Source organism: Hyperolius riggenbachi, chromosome 8 (assembly GCF_040937935.1).
Source record: "Hyperolius riggenbachi isolate aHypRig1 chromosome 8, aHypRig1.pri, whole genome shotgun sequence".
NCBI lineage: Eukaryota > Metazoa > Chordata > Amphibia > Anura > Hyperoliidae > Hyperolius > Hyperolius riggenbachi.
The window spans coordinates 142,299,496-142,319,199 of NC_090653.1; the positions used below are offsets into that span (position 1 = coordinate 142,299,496).

The 19,704-nt window shown below is 42.2% G+C and overlaps 1 protein-coding gene and 1 long non-coding RNA gene across 10 annotated transcripts in view; one reads left to right on the top strand and one right to left on the bottom strand.

The window, feature by feature from the left end:
• The window catches only part of TENM1 (teneurin transmembrane protein 1), a 1,180,670-nt gene that overhangs the window by 617,395 nt on the left and 543,571 nt on the right, over positions 1 to 19,704 (top strand). For 8 of the 9 annotated variants that reach the window (XM_068251163.1, XM_068251165.1, XM_068251162.1 and 5 more), the window contains one exon: positions 17,693 to 17,845. In XM_068251163.1, the coding sequence (XP_068107264.1) occupies positions 17,693 to 17,845 (153 nt within the window). The remainder of the gene's footprint in view (positions 1 to 17,692; positions 17,846 to 19,704) is intronic. The other variant, XM_068251166.1, reaches the window with a different exon arrangement.
• Positions 1 to 19,704, bottom strand: part of LOC137529146 (uncharacterized) — a 204,838-nt gene that overhangs the window by 27,321 nt on the left and 157,813 nt on the right. The gene's annotated exons all lie outside the window — the stretch shown is intronic.

Below are 19,704 nucleotides of genomic sequence, written 5' to 3' on the forward strand. Positions count from 1 at the left end.
ATCCCTTTGGCAAAAACTCACAAGCAACACTGGGTGGCAGTAGTGTTGGGCGAACACCTAGATGTTCGGGTTCGCGAACGTTCGCCGAACATCGCCGCGATGTTCGGGTGTTCGCGCCGAACTCCGAACATAATGGAAGTCAATGGGGACCCGAACTTTCGTGCTTTGTAAAGCTTCCTTACATGCTACATACCCCAAATTAGCAGGGTATGTGCACCTTGGGAGTGGGTACAAGAGGGAAAAAATTTTTGAAAAAGAGCTTATAGTTTTTAAGAAAAATTGATTGTAAAGTTTCATAGGAAAAACTGTCTTTTAAATGTGGAAAATGTCATGTTTCTTTGCACAGGTAACATGCTTTTTGTCGCCATGCAGTCATAAATGTAATACAGAGAAGAGGTTCCAGGAAAAGGGACCAGTAACGCTAACCCAGCAGCAGCAGCACACGTGATGGAACAGGAGCAGGCGCAGGAGGAGAAGGCCATGCTTTTTGAGACACAACAACCCAGGCCTTGCATGAGGACAAGAAGCGTGCGGATAGCATGCTTTTTACCGCCATGCAGTCATAAATGTAATAAAGATAAGAGGTTCAATAAACAGGGACCGGGCGTCAACGCTAACCCAGCAGCAGCAGACGTTATGGAACAGGAGGAGGCGCAGGAGGAGAAGGCCACGCTTTCAGGTGCAACTCAGGCCTTGCATGAGGACAAAAAAATGTGTGCGCAAAGCAATGCAATGAGTAGTTTTCAGGACACAATGGGCTATTCGGAGGAGCTATTCCCACCCCCACAATCTTCTACCTGTGAAAGGTCAATGGAACAGCCACAAATGTTGTGCCCGGATTCACAACCTTTTTCTGTGGAAAATGCACCTCGCACTGAAATGCAAGGCGAGGCCGAGGATGAACATGACGTCAACAACTCAACATGACGCAAAATGGGGGCGGAACAGAAAGCTGCTTTCAATGTTTTGAAGGCCTTAATTGCCTCCGGTGGCCAGTTAGATGCATCATTCATCACACCCAAATCCCAGAGCAATGTGTGCAGGAATTTGAATCGCAGGAGGTGTACCGAGATCATCTGGACAAGTGACCAAGTGACCAAGTGACAAGTGACCAAGTGAAAAGTGACAAAGTGACCAGTGACAAAGTGACAAAGTGACAAAATGACAAAGTGACAAAATGACAAAGTGACAAGTGACAAAGTGACAAAGTGACAAGTGACAAAGTGACAAGTGACAAAGTGACAAAATGACAAAGTGACAAGTGACAAAGTGACAAGTGACAAAGTGACAAAATGACAAAGTGACAAGTGACAAAGTGACAAGTGACAAAGTGACAAGTGACAAAATGACAAAGTGACAAAGTGACCAGTGACAAAGTGACAACTGAGAGGTTGTTCTGGGGAGCTCCACTGCACTCAGTCGCATATGAGGAGAGGTCTCGTCGGGACTGCTGATCCTCCTCAGCTTGCTCAAAGCCTTGAGGGTTCCTGAAGATCCTCTGCTTGGAGTTCGCCGGGGTTCAGCTTGGTGTCGGGGTCGGCGGCGTCCTCCTCACTCCAACGTGGCAGATCTTCTGTTGAAGGAAAAAAAAAAACATTGTTAAAAGTCCAGTACCGCTTCTGAAGGACTCACCAAGAGATGCAGGAGCGCTTTAATCTAGCGCACCATCGCTCGCTGGGTGATGTCCCTCCCTACGCGCTGGAATTCTACGCTGCACATGCTAGCACGCTTTTGCGCAGTGCCGAGGCGCATTCCAGCAGCTAGCTACCAAGCTTCTGTGGATCTGATTGGGCCACCATGTTGGATCTCTGCCAAGTCCTCCAAAATTTTGAGCAATCCACGTTGCGTGACTGAGCAGTGACAACTCTACAGTCAGCATTACAATACCACTGCTGTGTTTACTGAAGAAATCATTGTTGAAGATGGAAACCGCTGGCATGATGCAAGTGGGGGATTCTGAAGATGAAAACGATCAGCGTGATGATACCAACATCAGGCAACCTGCCTCAGGAAACGCTGGTCCCAGCTATGACAAAGAACAGGACGAGGAACAGCTGGAGTTGGAGCAGGAATTGGATGCCCCCACTGCCGAGGGACAGAGCGGTGCACGTTGGACTTCCACAATTTAGCGGGAATGGACAGCAGAAGAGGAAGAAAGTGATGCTGGTGACGAATATGGTGCATCACAACAATCACAACGCTCACAAGAACATGAAGACAGAGGAGTCTGGCAGGACTCTCTGGCACACATGGCTCAATTCATGCTAGACTGCATTGAACGCGGCCCGCGCATTATTCACTATTCATTATTATTCATTATTCTGGAATCTGGACAACACCAATTACTGGGTTTATACCCAGTTTATACAAACACAATGTTAAAAAACTGATTGAAGAAAGTGTCAGACAGGTCAAAAATGGAACAATTCCAGCAGGCCCTTGAGGATGGAGACTTTAGAGAGGAGATTGACATCCTCCTCCTTCTCTAGCCAGTTGTACGCCGACAGACTGACTTCAGCAAACCCAGGAGGACCAGGAGGGCAGCAAAGAACACAAGCTGCTGCTAGTGCCGAAAAGGGAATGGTATTGGCAGTGTCCTTGGAGTGGGAACATTTTCTGACACCCATGCAGCAGCCCACAGAACAGCAATCGGGCAGTTCCACGTCCTCCAACACCAATCGCCTGGAGAAGATGGTCAAGGTCCAGGACTACATGTCAGATGGCGTAGCTGTGTTGAACAATCCATCTGCAGACAGACGGTGAGTGTGACAGGCAGCACAGAAGGACCATGGCAACTCACTCATAGTACCACAGTTTTATAGTGCTGCCCAAAAAATTATATGGATCCGTGGACCCGGGCACTGCGGGCAGTACTGGGAAGTGGGAACGCAGATTTTGGTACCTAAACACACGATACAACATGTTTTCCGGGGTCGGACTCTGAGGCACATACAGATGGTCCCGATCATCATCCTCATCATACAACTCTTCTCCTGAGTCTGACCCACCCACCACCTTTGCCACCCCAACATCCCCAGACACAGACCCCTCATCGTCCTCAACATTAACTTGGGATGCTGGCCTGAGCCCGACCTCCTCCTCCACATCAGGCCCCATCATCTCCTCAATGGCAGCCCTCATTAATCGATCTGGCGACGGACCGATGGACACAACGTTCTCCTCCGGGGAGGGCTGCTGCTGACCACTGGCTGCTGGGGTGGATGTTATAGCTTGCGTGGGGCGTTGGCTGTTGCTGTTGTTGGGAGTGCTGCTCACAGCGGAGGTCTCTGAGGAACTCATGGTGAGCTCATATAGTGGTTGGCGGTGAGTGGAGTATTACTGATCCCAGCAATATACACACTGACTGGCAGAGTACGCAATGCTATATAGTCTGGCTGAGCGGTGTACACAGAGTGGCAGTACACACAATGCTATATAGTCTGGCTGAGCGGTGTACACAGAGTGGCAGTAAACAATGCTATATAGTCTGGCTGAGCCGTGTACACAGAGTGGCAGTAAACAATGCTATATAGTCTGGCTGAGCGGTGTTCACAGAGTGGCAGTACACACAATGCTATATAGTCTGGCTGAGCCGTGTACACAGAGTGGCAGTACACACAATGCTATATAGTCTGGCTGAGCGGTGTACACAGAGTGGCAGTACACACAATGCTATATAGTCTGGCTGAGCCATGTACACAGAGTGGCAGTACACACAATGCTATATAGTCTGGCTGAGCGGTGTACACAGAGTGGCAGTAAACACAATGCTATATATAGCGTGGCTGAGCGAGGTACACAGTGGCAGTACACACAATGCTATATAGTCTGGCTGAGCCGTGTACACAGAGTGGCAGTAAACACAATGCTATATATAGCGTGGCTGAGCGAGGTACACAGTGGCAGTACACACAATGCTATATAGTCTGGCTGAGCCGTGTACACAGAGTGGCAGTAAACACAATGCTATATATAGTGTGGCTGAGCGAGGTACACAGTGGCAGTAAACAATGCTATATATAGTGTGGCTGAGCGAGCGGTGTACTACTGTTCCCAGCAGCGACACACAATGACTGGGGGGGACCCTGGCTAGCATGGCTGGAGAGCGAACTACCCTGCCTGCCTACCCAAAGCTAAACCCACAGAGAAATGGCGGAGATATGACGTGGTTCGGGTATTTATTTACCCGAACCACGTGACCGTTCGGCCAATCAGAGCGCGTTCGGGTCCGAACCACGTGACCCGTTCGGCCAATCACAGCGCTAGCCGAACGTTCGGGGAACGTTCGGCCATGCGCTCTTAGTTCGGCCATGCGGCCGAACTGTTTGGCCGAGCACCATCAGGTGTTCGGCCGAACTCGAACATCACCCGAACAGGGTGATGTTCTGCAGAACCCGAACAGTGGCGAACACTGTTCGCCCAACACTAGGTGGCAGTCACAGTGGGTCCAAATTGGCGTAGAGTGGTGGGGGGCAGCAGTTCCAGGAGAGTCTGGCATGTCACGGCAGATGTTAGGCGATGAGGGTAAGCAGCGGCTAGCGGCAGGTATTGGATGCCAAAAGAACATCTTCAATCAAGTTTTGAGATTTAAAGGGGAAGACAAAAGTTAGAAGCAAGAAGTAACACAGAAGAAAGAAGTTTTGTTTTTATTCCCTAATAAAGTGTATTAATGTATTCTTAACTCTTAATACAGTAGGTAAAGGGTCAAAAATGACCCTATATACCTATTTACCTGGAAGGGACCAGACATGTTGGGATCCTGACACACAAGTTTAAATACTACCATGAAAACAAGAAACCATGACAATCATTATCGTTCAATATCATAACAACCATGGACATTATGTTAGAATTTATAGAATGTTATTAATTAGCAGATATGTTTATCTATAGAACTTGTTGGTGGGGTGTTCTTAAGTACTTCACCACATTAATGAAAGTATTTTTATGAGGTAATCTGTATGTTTCCTTTCCAAAGATCACTCATCAATATCTTCATTTCATTTGGGCTTATTCCATTTTTCAACTTCATCTTATCACTATCTATGAGCTAAAAGGGTTTCTTAAATTTTAATGTTCTCTTGCTTCACATTTTGAATCTGTGGAGCTCCCTGTGGGCGTTAGACTAAGAATAATTATAGCTCGTACTTTCTTTCCACTATATCCATGATTCCAAATGTTCTTGTACTGTATATATAGAGCACAGAATTTACTTAGTACAAACCACTTAAAATAAATGATTATAACTGAACCATTGTCACATTACAGCTAACGAGTGTGCACCGAGAGAGTTCAAGCTATGCTCATAACTATTATGAATCCACTTTTTGTGCTGTGAATGAATTTGCCAGTAAAATTCAGTTCTGTATTGTGTTCCGTGAAACAGGCATTGAAGAAACATTCTCACATTTAGACATCAGCTTTGTACATTAAATTGCCTGTACGTTGTATATGGAACTGCCTCTATGTTGCTCTCAAGCATCGTGTTCTGAGGTTGTCTTCTCCATGCTAGAAAATAAAAAAATGTCAAACGGTTTAAAGTAGTAAAAGAAGTAGCAGGATTCACATTCAAAGGAATTAAAAGTTTATTGTCAGTTCAACTTCAGTTGTCCAGCATGGTGGCGTAGTGGTTAGCATTCTTGCCTTGCAGCGCTGGGTTCCTGGATTGAAGTCCAGCTAGAGCAATATCTGCACATAGTTTGTATGATCTCCCCATGTTGACATGGGTTTCCTCCATGTACTTGCTTCCCCCATGTGTCGGCCTGGGTTTCCTCTGGGCACTCCGACTCTTGTTTCTGCTCACATCCCACTCCAGTTTTCTCCCACATCCCAAAATAATACAGATATGCTAACTGGCTTTCCCCTAAATTGGCCCTAGACTACAATACATGCTGTTCAGTGGAGATGGTCAATGGGGTTTCAAATTATTCTTTCATGTTTGCAGATTGCCATCACTTGGCTAGGTGACTGTGTATGAGTGGGTACAGGTTTAGAAATTAGTTGTTGGTGTTTCTGGGGATGACCTCAAGTAATAATACATATTAATGAAACTAAATGTTCTTGGCTTCTATGTCACCTGTGTTTTTTTAGGTAATTTGTTATGTTTGGTACACTATAAACACTATGAAGCTTGTGCAATAATGTGGTCTAGAAGCATAAACATGCTCCATGTTCTCAAGGACAGAGTAAAGCTCACAAGTCACGTACAGTATTCTGTAACATCCATTCATTATATACCCTTTGGTGTCTAGGTTTGTAATTATGGTGACTTTATGTGAACCAAAAGCCTGATGTGTTGAAAAAAACTAAAGACATTATTTTGATATTACAAGTGTGTAAGAAGTTCTCATCAAGTAAAATGGCACATAACGGAACTGCAACATTTGTGTTATTTGCTATATGCTATTTACATTTCAACCATCTGGATGGTATTATCTTTTTTTTTTTTGTGTTTATATTTCAACCATCCTCTGGCTGGCAATATATATATATATATATATATATATATACACACTGTGTGTATATATATATATATATATATATATATTGCCAGCCAGAGGATGGTTGAAATATAAACACAAAAAAAAAAAAGATAATACCATCCAGATGGTTGAAATGTAAATAGCATATAGCAAATAACACAAATGTTGCAGTTCCGTTATGTGCCATTTTACTTGATGAGAACTTCTTACACACTTGTAATATCAAAATAATGTCTTTAGTTTTTTTCAACACATCAGGCTTTTGGTTCACATAAAGTCACCATAATTACAAACCTAGACACCAAAGGGTATATAATGAATGGATGTTACAGAATACTGTACGTGACTTGTGAGCTTTACTCTGTCCTTGAGAACATGGAGCATGTTTATGCTTCTAGACCACATTATTGCACAAGCTTCATAGTGTTTATAGTGTACCAAACATAACAAATTACCTAAAAAAACACAGGTGACATAGAAGCCAAGAACATTTAGTTTCATTAATATGTATTATTACTTGAGGTCATCCCCAGAAACACCAACAACTAATTTCTAAACCTGTACCCACTCATACACAGTCACCTAGCCAAGTGATGGCAATCTGCAAACATGAAAGAATAATTTGAAACCCCATTGACCATCTCCACTGAACAGCATGTATTGTAGTCTAGGGCCAATTTAGGGGAAAGCCAGTTAGCATATCTGTATTATTTTGGGATGTGGGAGAAAACTGGAGTGGGATGTGAGCAGAAACAAGAGTCGGAGTGCCCAGAGGAAACCCAGGCCGACACATGGGGGAAGCAAGTACATGGAGGAAACCCATGTCAACATGGGGAGATCATACAAACTATGTGCAGATATTGCTCTAGCTGGACTTCAATCCAGGAACCCAGCGCTGCAAGGCAAGAATGCTAACCACTACGCCACCATGCTGGACAACTGAGAGACAGCCTCGAAACCTTAGGGATTTAGAGATGATTTGCAAAGAGGAGTGGACCAACATTCCTCCTAAAATGTGTGCAAACTTGGTCATCAATTACAAGAAACGTTTGACCTCTGTGCTTGCAAACAAGGGTTTTACCACTAAGTATTAAGTCTTTTATTGTTAGAGGGTTCAAAAACTTATTTCACTCAATGACATTCAAATCAGTTGCTATCTTTTATTTAAGGTTATTTTTTCGATTTTCCTTTTGATGTGCTATCTGCCACTGTTAAAATAAACCTACCATTGAAATGATACTGTTCTGAGACTTTTCATTTCTTTGTCATTGAACAAACTTACAAAATCAGTGAGGGGTCAAATAATGATTTCCTCCACTGTGTATATATATATATATATATATATATATATATATATATATATATATATATATATATATTTCATAGACAAGATACAGAACATTTATATTGATCTTTTCTCCTGTTGGACTCACAGCACCCAAACAGCAGCCACTAAGGCACGCTCAGTAGGCGGTAGAAGTGTTAGGGAGTCTTGCCCAAGGTCTCCTTACTGAATAGATAATGGCTTACTGAACAAGAAGAGCTGAGTTTCAAACCCAGGTTGCTTGTGTCAAAAGCAGAGCCCTGAACCAGTACACTATTCAGCCACTAGACAGATTTGTTATTTTGTATAGACTGAAAGGGTCACTGTCTGACTGAGAGCAGAATGTGGTATTTATTTCCATGTAAAACCTAGTCTGTGTGTATTTAATCAGATCTATATTAAGGAAGATTATGTTTTATATCGTATCCAGTGCAATTCTTCCCCCGCACATGAGACTCAGCCAAAAAGTGGGACATCTAAAAATAAACCTGTTATAATGTTATAGAAAACTATTTTCTCCAAGTTTTAACAAGGCCTTCCTCTTATTTTTTAATATGTTTTGAACATCTCTATCCAGCATTTTGACAACTTTGGCCCATTTTTCTCTAATCATTTATCACGGTGTAGGAGTCTGATACACATTGCTGCTAATTAATAAGCTATTGTTGGTAATAGTATATTCAGGTAGGAATAATTTAAATTTAATGCAAGGGAGAAAATTGTACTCTCTGTCTCTGACACATCCAGTGTTAACAGTGTCTGATGTCTGAAAGTTCACATTGAATTTGGTATTCAAGATTTCTTGTTAACAGTGATTTTTAAGCCTATAATTTTACATGCTGCTGTATGTGTAGTTAAAAGGACATATGCATAGTGTGCCCTGTTTTATTTAAAATATATTACAATAGAGAACTAGCAGTCGATTTTTAAAAGGAACTTCCAGCATGTTCTGATCAAGCAATGAAGAAAGGGGGAGGACAATGCTGTTAATTACATTTCATTCTCCACAGCATGATGCCTGAACTGATCAACATAACTGATCATTTTAACCTTAAATTGCCAGCATGTATAAACCATTTCAGCCCGCGGGTATTTTTCACTTATGGACGAGAGGAATTTTCACATTTCAGTGCTCCTCCCATTCATTCCCCAATAACTTTATCACTACTTATTACAACAAAATGATCTATACCTTGTTTTTTCAGCCACTAATTAGTCTTTCTTTGGGTAGTACATTATGCTAAGAATTATTTTATGCTAAGAATTATTGTATTCTAAATGCATTATAATGGGAATAATAAGATAAATGGAAAAAAATCATTTTCAGTTTTCAGCCATTATAGTTTTAAAATAATTCATGCTACCATAATTAAAATCCACACATTTTATTTAGCCATTTGTCCCGGTTATTGTAACGTTAAAATAATATCCCTAGTATAATGTATGGTGACAATATTTTATTTGGAAATAAAGGTGCATTTTTTAAGTTTTACATTCATCACTAATTTTTAGCTCAATATTTAATAATGATATGCCCTCTTGACATAGATATTATTTTTTTTCCCCCTAAAGTCAGTAGGTGTATTTTACTGTTTGGCCACAAGATGTCCCCGCTGAGCAAAAATCCTATTGAAAGCCTGCAATCACAGTGCTGGCGGGGAGATTAATGAATGGGAGCTTTGTTCCCATTCATAAATTTAACAATCGCTGATGGAAACCGGCGGAAATCACAGTAGCTCCAATAAAGTTTAAACACCATTTTTGAACTAAAACAGTGTTTATTCTCGGCATAAATGTACGGATTGGCACAGGGGACTTTTTTCCCCTGCAGCCAATCTCCCCTGCTTCCAGCAGCAGCGTGATTGTGGGCATCTGCCTGCCCAATCACCTGCAAACCCCCCCCCCCCCCAACTGCAGGGACGTGACTAGCGCATCCCTGTGGCTCTAGCAGCTGCCGCTGTGGATGTGACGCTCACATCCGCGCAGCATAAATGTTTAAAGAGAACCTGAGGTGGTCAAAAAAGTAAAAAGAAAACTAGCTACCTGATCCTAGGGAGGTTGGAGGGTAAGTTTAAGGATCAGGTAGTGTCCATTATCACCTCACCCGACGCGCCTATGCGCTGTATTACAGCACTGTCAATTCTGTGACCTTTGGGGTCACTACCGCTGCAAACACAGCTCTGTGCTCTCCTCTGAGAGCACAGAGCAATGATTGGCATGGAAGGGGTGTGGGAGAGTTGGAGAACAGGCAGAGAAGAGCCAGTGAGAGGATCTTAAAGGCGGGGAAGGGGCTTTACACAGGAGTTCCTCTCCTGCAAGCGACACCCTTTCAACCATTAGTCTGCCGACAAGCTGCTGGGGGGGGGGGCGGCACAGAGGGAGGCTTACAGCAGAGCAGAGGGCAGAAAGAGGCATGTCCTTCAGATGGGAACATGCCTCTGTGTCCATTTTTTATACTTTAAAAACCACCTTGTGTACACTTTAAATCCCCCTAAATAAGTTAATAATGCTAAGTAAATTTTATTAGTTTTATTAGTGGCTAAAAACATGAGAAGGTACATAAAAAGGTACATAAAAACATCAGAAGGTACATAAAAACTCATTTAACATACAAAACTGCACAGAGTGATGGGTGTAATCAATTCCAATAAGATTCCTAGTGAAACCGAGACTATAAAGTTGTGCATCACCCATCCAGGGATGGAATTGAGGCCACAACAAGATGCATCCACTGATGTTCTTCTATCTATTTCAACCACCTTTTCAAACATCACTACAAAAGATGACCAGATTTTCAAGATTTTCAGTGTATATATCTCCTCTTAACTTACTTGATGACCAGACATTAGTGGTCAAATAGATGCAAATAAATTCAAGTTGATGCAAATTTATGCAAATTTGAAAAATGGACCGAATCAAATTTGACCTCAGCAGGATTTGATTGGTTCATTTTCGAGCTGCATAAATGTGCATAAAAATGTACAAACATTTACATCAACTCAAAGTTATTTGCATCTACTTGACCATCACTACCAGACATGCCAACTGGTGTTTAGGAAGAAACCCAGCAAACCTTGCACCTCCACTGATCCACCTAGCCTGCATGACATTAAGTAATGAAAGAGTGACTTGTAAGGAAGTGAGGTAGAGCCTTCCCCTCTACCCCATAATGTACCAGTATCCAGAGTCAATCAATGCCAGGCTTTTGCTACCTTAATGTAATGATCGCTGCTGCAGCAGCTATTACTGGAAGTATTAGTGCTGCAGCTCAGGCAGTTCTGATCTATTTCCATGCAAGTTGCATAGCTTTGTCTGTCTTTCCCTGCTGTCAGCTTGTGACTGATTATCATTCACCTGTGTGGGAATCTGCATGTCTGCTCCCATTGGATGACCTCAGTATAAAGATCTGCTTCCTGCAGGGTTTCCTTGGGTTTTCATAGCTTCAGCTTAAGCCTGTCTTGCTGTCGCTTTAGCCCCCGATCGTGTTTCTTGTTAAAGATACTTTGCTGGTCTTTGCATCATATATTGGTTCATTGCCAATATATATGCATACCAGCACGTTTATTATTTTCCTTGTATTTGTGTTACGTTGATATATCAGTGTTGCTGATATATACGTACACGAACTGTTTATTTCCTGTGTTCAGTTAGTCAGTTTTCCAGCACGTTTTGGTAGTTTGCGCGTACCGTGAACACCCGTGCTGAGCTAGTTATCCTGTTCCTGGTCCTGTTTGTGGATTGCGTTCATCTCTGCGAAGAGATAACGAATCCTTCTGAATCCTGTTTTGTTACTGTTTGTGGATTGCGTTCATCTCTGCGAAGAGATAGCGAATCCTTCTGAGTCCTGTTCCCTGTGTTACTCCATTCCTAGTCAGCGTTCCTGCTTATGTCATATATCGGTTCATTGCCGATATATACATATGTTAGTCAGACGTTACAAATAGTTTCATTGATAGCTGTAATTGTAATACGCTAGGAAAACATACTTATTGTATATTTATCTGTGTTACGTTCATCTATCTCGATCCTGCTATTTTCTGACTATCCTGTCCTGTCTTTGTGAGGCACGCCATCGCCGCAACGCATTGGCTGCCTCATTCCAGTCTGTCTGGTTTTGGACGCTTGCTGTCGCTAAGTAGCCGCTAGCTAGCAAGCGTTCATTCTGTCTACCTGTCCTGATCTCCTCAGTTCTGATTTGTGCGCTCAGCGCTACTTTGCGCTGAGACGTTATATCGAAAGCATTGTTTGTGGCTGTCAGATCTGCACCAGCTCTGTGCGCCACAATCTCCTATTGGAGTCAGTCCTCCCCTCCACTATACTAGGGATAGCCTGTTTCCTGGTGCTGGTGTGTGTACCTCCTCCACGCCAGCTCATGCGTTGCATGCTGACTGTGGAGAATACACCACCAAGCCTTACATTATGAAAACCCCATTACCAATCCCCATTGTGGGGGGGATTCCCAGAAAGTATGACACTGTTAATTATGGTTCCTGTTCCTTTAAGAAATTTGAAGAACTTAGCTCTGAAACAGAAAATGAGTTTTTCTCTGAATGTGCCAGGTTCCTGACCAATCCTGATCTCCAAGCGACTCCTGTTTCAACCTGGGCACTCCAACTAAGTTATATTTTGTTTAAAGGGGAATTATTCCAGTGGGCATTTGATGTTCTCAATCATTCCGATTTGAAAGATAGACCGCTGGAATTTCTAGCGTTTGTGATCCATAACTGGTTGCGCATAGATCCATTGCCTTTTCCTCTTAATGAACTCCTAGCAGCAGGCCAATCAGCTGCTCCTTCAATTGCTTGCAAGAATGAGCAGCAAGCAGAAAGTGTTACTGATAATTTTCCTGCAGCTTTGAATAAATCACCAAAAACCGCAAGGTCAAAGGCAAAACGCAAACGTTCTAAGAAACGTGTCCAATCTGCAGAATCATTATCCTTAGCGACTGAGACCTATAATGAGATTCTGCCATTAACAGATAATGAAATGCAATTGTCTTTCAGGGGAGTTAAATGGACTTATGAAACTACTAATGAACTTTCCTCCCTGGCTAGGGAAAATAAAGATTTTTGTTTAAAAGAATTATCTGAGTATGATTATGATGAGATATTACAGAGTATTGAACAAATCAACTTATTTGTGAACCAAGGGAAGTTTGCATACACTACAGTTCAACACTTGCTACAGGTATTGGAAATTCTTAAGAATAAGGAATCTGCCAATCACCTGCTAATTAACCCTATACATGTGTCTGCCACAATCATATCTGCAGACTGTGATCAGCCTAAATGTTTCGCTGTTAAGTATGCATGGGATCCTCCATTCGAGAGGGGAGAGATGGAAGCCCTGGTCTGTGAATGGAAGAATGATTCAAGTTCATTTTGTCAATTTTACAGTGCAACAAGTGAAATGGTATTGAAAGCATGCATTAAGTCAGCCTATAACCTAATAGAGGCTGGTGTGTGTAGGTATGACCGTGTGGCTCCCTTGATTGATGTGTGGGAACTGATTTTGGATGATTTTTATGTGACTCCGAATTCGCAAATTTGGCGTTCTGACCCGCCTGCTTCAGCACCTTTGGCTGATTCAGCAGGTGATTCGGAGCTCTTTTTGTGTGAAATTGAAGTTCCTGCAATTCCACCCTGTACCAGGGATAACTCAGTGTTACTTCCCAGTAAAACAGAAGCCACTGATACATTCTTAACCTTGCCCTGCGCAAATTTCTCAGCAGAGAATCCAGAGGTCCTGCTGACTTCCGAGTCCAGTCTAGCCAGTACTCATGACTCTTTGTTTAGTGAAACAGACACCAGAAAAATCTTGCCTGTCTCTGCAAACACTTCTGCAGAAATTACCTGTGTTAATAAAGTTCAACTCCTGTCTGATCCAGCAGATGCCAGTGGGTGCACTGCATCAGTTTCCGAGTCCCAGCAATCCTGTCTAGTAAACTCAGAACCATGGCATCTGAATTTTCCAATTTTACAAATGAATGGTGATTCAGATGCGCAAACATTGTGTCTTGATCTTCCTGTTTCTACACCTCGCTCTAGTTTCGTGAATAGCTCAGAGCATCTGCTATGTGAACCTGAAATCGCAGAATTATTACCTTGTTCAGAAAATTTTCCAATAAATTTGCCCTGTACCATGAATTGTGCAGTAGATCTCTCCAATGAAACTCAGGTCACAGAATCATTATGCTGTCCAGCAGGTGCTTCCATGGTTTTGCCCTGCAATATGGACTGTTCAGTGATCCTGTCCAGTGAAGCTGTGGTCGCAGAGTCTTATGCTTCACCCAGTACTTTGGATACTTTAAACCCTCTAGCAGAGGAGGCTGAAGCACTGCTTACCTCAGTTGGTGTTGCAGTAATATTCACTTGTCTAGCAGCTGTTTTGGAATTAAAGTCTGCTCTAATAAAACTTGATGAATTTCTGCCCAGCAAAGCAGAAGCCATTGAAATATTGTCCTCGTCAGCAAGTGTGTCAGATACCTTGCCCTGTACACAGTCTGATTTAACCAATGTTGAGTCCCTCTCCAGTGTTGTAACAGCCGAGGAACTCCAGCCCTGTCCTCTGAATGTTTCAGAAGTCTTGCCCTGTAACATGGATAATTCTGATTCTCTGGTCAAAATAATAGAAATCTCAGAATTTCAGTCCGGTCTGATGAGTGTTCCTGAAACCCAGCCCTGTATCCTGAAAGATTCTGGTTCTCTGGCCGCTGTGGCAGAGGTTCCAGAGTTCCCTTCCTGTCCAGGGAATTCCTCAGTTTTGCCTAGTCCAGTGGGGGCTGCTGCAATACTGACTTGTTCTGCAGCGCCTCATGAGCTCCAATCCAGTGTATTAAATGAGTCTCTGTCCAGTCCAGAGGTAGTTGTGGAGTCCCTGTCTGGTTCAGTGCATACATCAGAAGATTTGTCCTGTCTTGTTAGTGCCCCTGAATCTGATTTGTTACTGACTTTGCTGGAATCAGCGACATCTAAGTCTGATCCAGCATTCTCGTGTAAAAGTCCAGTAGTTGCGAAGTTTAGTCATGATGATTTTTTTTTGGCCAGTCCTGGTTTTGGTCCTGTCTTGGCTGACCCTGAGGCTCACAGTTCCTTGACATGCCCAGAGGTTTCTCTTGTGCCGGTGTGCCCAGATGTTCTTTGTGTGCCAGAATGCCCAAGTGTGTCTAAGGTGTTAGCGTGCTCTGATGCTTCCTTAGTGGGAACACGTTCTGATATTGCCAGTCTGCCTGCATGCCCAGAGATGGTTCTGGTCCCTGAAAGCCCTGATATTGATGTTTGTCCTTGTGGCCCTGACTCGGGAATTGCCCTAGGTTCCATAGGGGTTCTTGATAGTTCTCCATGTGAGCCTAAGGGGCATTCTGACCTATGGGGATCTCTTTGGAGCTTCAAGGTGTTCTGGGAGGTCTCTGAGAAAACTTGTCCTGGTGCCTTGGACTGGTTCAACAGTGGGTTTTGTGTTGGTAAAGACAGTACCGGTGGGCATTGCAAAGGCTTTGGCGTTTCTGAACTGTTCCTGGAAGGCGGTGGGTATCGCTCAGGGAGTTTCGGAGGGCTTTCTTCTGGAAATCATGGTTCTGATGGGTGTCACACTGGGGCTTGTAGTACTGATGGGCATGGTTCTGTAGGTTCTGGTTCTGATGGGTCCAGTCTTGTGGGGACTGATTCTGGAATTCGGTCTTGCCGGGCTGTCCCGGTCATCATGAATTATCAGTCAGACTGTTTTGTTGGAAATTTCAGTTTTGAAAAGCGTCTGGAATCCACTTTTAAAGGCGGGGGTACTGTAATGATCGCTGCTGCAGCAGCTATTACTGGAAGTATTAGTGCTGCAGCTCAGGCAGTTCTGATCTATTTCCATGCAAGTTGCATAGCTTTGTCTGTCTTTCCCTGCTGTCAGCTTGTGACTGATTATCATTCACCTGTGTGGGAATCTGCATGTCTGCTCCCATTGGATGACCTCAGTATAAAGATCTGCTTCCTGCAGGGTTTCCTTGGGTTTTCATAGCTTCAGCTTAAGCCTGTCTTGCTGTCGCTTTAGCCCCCGATCGTGTTTCTTGTTAAAGATACTTTGCTGGTCTTTGCATCATATATTGGTTCATTGCCAATATATATGCATACCAGCACGTTTATTATTTTCCTTGTATTTGTGTTACGTTGATATATCAGTGTTGCTGATATATACGTACACGAACTGTTTATTTCCTGTGTTCAGTTAGTCAGTTTTCCAGCACGTTTTGGTAGTTTGCGCGTACCGTGAACACCCGTGCTGAGCTAGTTATCCTGTTCCTGGTCCTGTTTGTGGATTGCGTTCATCTCTGCGAAGAGATAACGAATCCTTCTGAATCCTGTTTTGTTACTGTTTGTGGATTGCGTTCATCTCTGCGAAGAGATAGCGAATCCTTCTGAGTCCTGTTCCCTGTGTTACTCCATTCCTAGTCAGCGTTCCTGCTTATGTCATATATCAGTTCATTGCCGATATATACATATGTTAGTCAGACGTTACAAATAGTTTCATTGATAGCTGTAATTGTAATACGCTAGGAAAACATACTTATTGTATATTTATCTGTGTTACGTTCATCTATCTCGATCCTGCTATTTTCTGACTATCCTGTCCTGTCTTTGTGAGGCACGCCATCGCCGCAACGCATTGGCTGCCTCATTCCAGTCTGTCTGGTTTTGGACGCTTGCTGTCGCTAAGTAGCCGCTAGCTAGCAAGCGTTCATTCTGTCTACCTGTCCTGATCTCCTCAGTTCTGATTTGTGCGCTCAGCGCTACTTTGCGCTGAGACGTTATATCGAAAGCATTGTTTGTGGCTGTCAGATCTGCACCAGCTCTGTGCGCCACAATCTCCTATTGGAGTCAGTCCTCCCCTCCACTATACTAGGGATAGCCTGTTTCCTGGTGCTGGTGTGTGTACCTCCTCCACGCCAGCTCATGCGTTGCATGCTGACTGTGGAGAATACACCACCAAGCCTTACACTTAACCTCCCTGGCGGTGTTTGAACACGGCGCCAAGCAAAAGGTCAGCAGACGTCCATGTGAACCAGCCCTAACATCAATAATCTTACATCCCCTTTGTGAGCTGGGCTGGCACCTGCATATTTATTAGGGATGGTCAATAAGAGGCAAATATTTCCAAGTTTCATGTAGGATTATGTAAATTTTTATGCAAATATATGCAGCTTGAAAATGGACCAATCAAGTCCCACCATGGTTTAAATTAATTGGTCCATTTTCAAACTGAATATATTTGCATCAAAATTTACATAACCCTGTATGAACTCTGAAATATTTGAATCTCATTGATCATCCATAGTATGCACAGTCATTTGCACTATGCATTTTCTCAACCGAACAGATCATATAAACTATGAATGTGTAACACATACCTACCAAGCATTCACAAAAAACCAAAGCTTATTAAACTGGGCCATAAGAGTGAAATGGTTAAAGGACAGGTTGTGCAGCATAAGATATCAGTTTCTTTGTTTAATCATTCATTAACTTAAATTGGTAACCATTTTTGGAAAATTAATTATACGAATAACATAGGAATCAGTTGAAAACTAATACCATTACATGGTGTATTTGTTTTTAAATAAGGGATTATGCAAAATGATATAACAATAATTAGCCCTTTTTCTGAGATATGTTTGCATAAAAAAAGAAGCTCTTTACAACTATCTGCGTAAATGATCAGTCTCCAGCTGCCTATTGAAAAGTCTTGTTTTGGCACTCGCAGTGCCAGTTTTACAAAGCATGGAGGATGCAAAATAGGAGTTAGGGGATAAAGATGGAGATTTGATATACAATGCATGTTTGCTATTGTATCTGTTCAATGCTTTTTAGTGCAGTTGGGATTAATTTGTGTTCTTGTTCTATAGCAGTTCACTTGTTTGGTTTAACTTGGCAACTTCAACCGGTGGAGAGTGAGCTTTATGAGAATGGCATCAGCAAAGGAAGCAGAGGAGAAGAATCCACAGACACTACCTACTCCCCTCTAGGAGGCAAGTCTTCAGACAAAGCAGAGAAAAAAGGTAATATTATATATAGGCTTTATGGATCCACTACTGCTACTTCAATTCTGAATAACAGTGTTGCTTGCAAATTTTCACCAAAGTCAAATTTCACATGGAAAATCCTATTTTCGTTTCGAGAAAATCTTCATTGAAAAGGTGTTTGAATTTTTGCATTTTCGCAAAAATGCGAAAACAGTATTTTTACCCCCAAAACACAGACAATGTATATTTTTCTATATTTTACAATGAAAACCTGAAAAACAAAAAATTTACTGTGACTATTTTTACCCTCCAAAATTTGTGCAAATGCAAAAAATAACAAAACTTCTTTTCGATGGAATTTTTGCTCGAAAATCGAATTTCTAACTTATTTTTGTGAAAATGAACGCGAAAAGAATGTTGGCATTTTCCCTCATCACTGTTGAATAAGGTATATTCCTGTAAAATCAAATTGGGCATGTGCTATGTGGCTAAAATTTACACAAATATTACAAACAAAATACTTATCTTTTTTACAAGTTGATTTCTACTTTACTTAGTAAAATTATTTAAAATAAACACTTGATGCAAATTTATTTTACATACTGACTTCACCATCAGTTTCTCTCAGAAGCTCACCATTTTGTCAAAACTGAAATATATCAGTTGCTGTCAATTATATATCAGTCAGGGGCGTGACTAGACTTAATATGTCCCTCCCCTGCAAAAATGATAGCATGAGGCCCCCTTTGTCCCCAAACCCCACAGGATTGGGAGCTGGTGAATGGTAGCAGAGGCCAGAGAGTGTTCTGCTGTGAAGCAGCCTCTGGAAGCAGAAAAAAATTACACATGCTTGTGCATATGATTTTCGTGAGTGAATGGGGAGGTTTCTTTGCTAATTGGCTGCACTTGCCGTCAAGGAGAGGGAGGTTTAGGGGCCCCCAAAATCCCTTGCGATGACAGGGGTTGCAGGGGTGATTGCTATGCTCATGATATGAGTTGCTGTCAGTTATAAGTAAAAGGATAAATGATGTGTGAGGTAATGTTCATATTTCCCTATGGCTCAAGTGGGCAATATTACAGTTTAACAGTGTGCTGACCCAGAAGCTGTTAAGGGGTCATCACCTTTATTAAAATGGCGGACAGAGAATTTTAAGAGAGAACAGAGGAGAAAGAGATTGATGAGTAAACTACGACTTTTAATTTTCAGTTCAAATTTTGCTTTAAGCCAGACAACTAAATATGCAGTTCAAATGTGTTTCTACAATTGGCAGAGATTCGTAATTCTATACAGGAAGTTTTACAGTTTATGCATCTATTCCATATTATATTAGACATTAGATTCAATAAAAAATATTGCATCCACATAAAATCTGTTAAAAAATAACAAACTTTTTCAATTTTTTTTTTGGTTTAAACACTGGTCTGGAAATATGTAAAAGAGAGAAACCGAGAGCCCAATATAGTATAGTAGGTATTGACAAAATGGATTTATAGAAAAGAGTACAAGATTATACTCACAAACCAGGGTTACCTCCAGGCAACCACTGTATAGACAGGTGAGGAGATTATCCTGTCCTCACTCGGGATTAAGAAGTCGCTCTCTGTAGACAGGATAAAAAGGGGTATCTCCCTCCACCAAGGGTGGATATAAATTATAACGTAGAGAAGAACAGAGGTGCCAAAAGGATAAAATCAGATATTAAAATGTTTAAAAATGCTTAGGAGGCAGTGGTGGACTTACCTCCAGCAAGCAGACACAAGAAACTGTCTATTCAAGAAAAATATATTTATTGGTATACTCCAGGGGGGTTGCAACGGGTTTCACAGGCTTAGACCTGCTTCCGCAGGCTATAGATTATAGGAGCACACAACTGGAGACAAAGGCAAAGATTGGT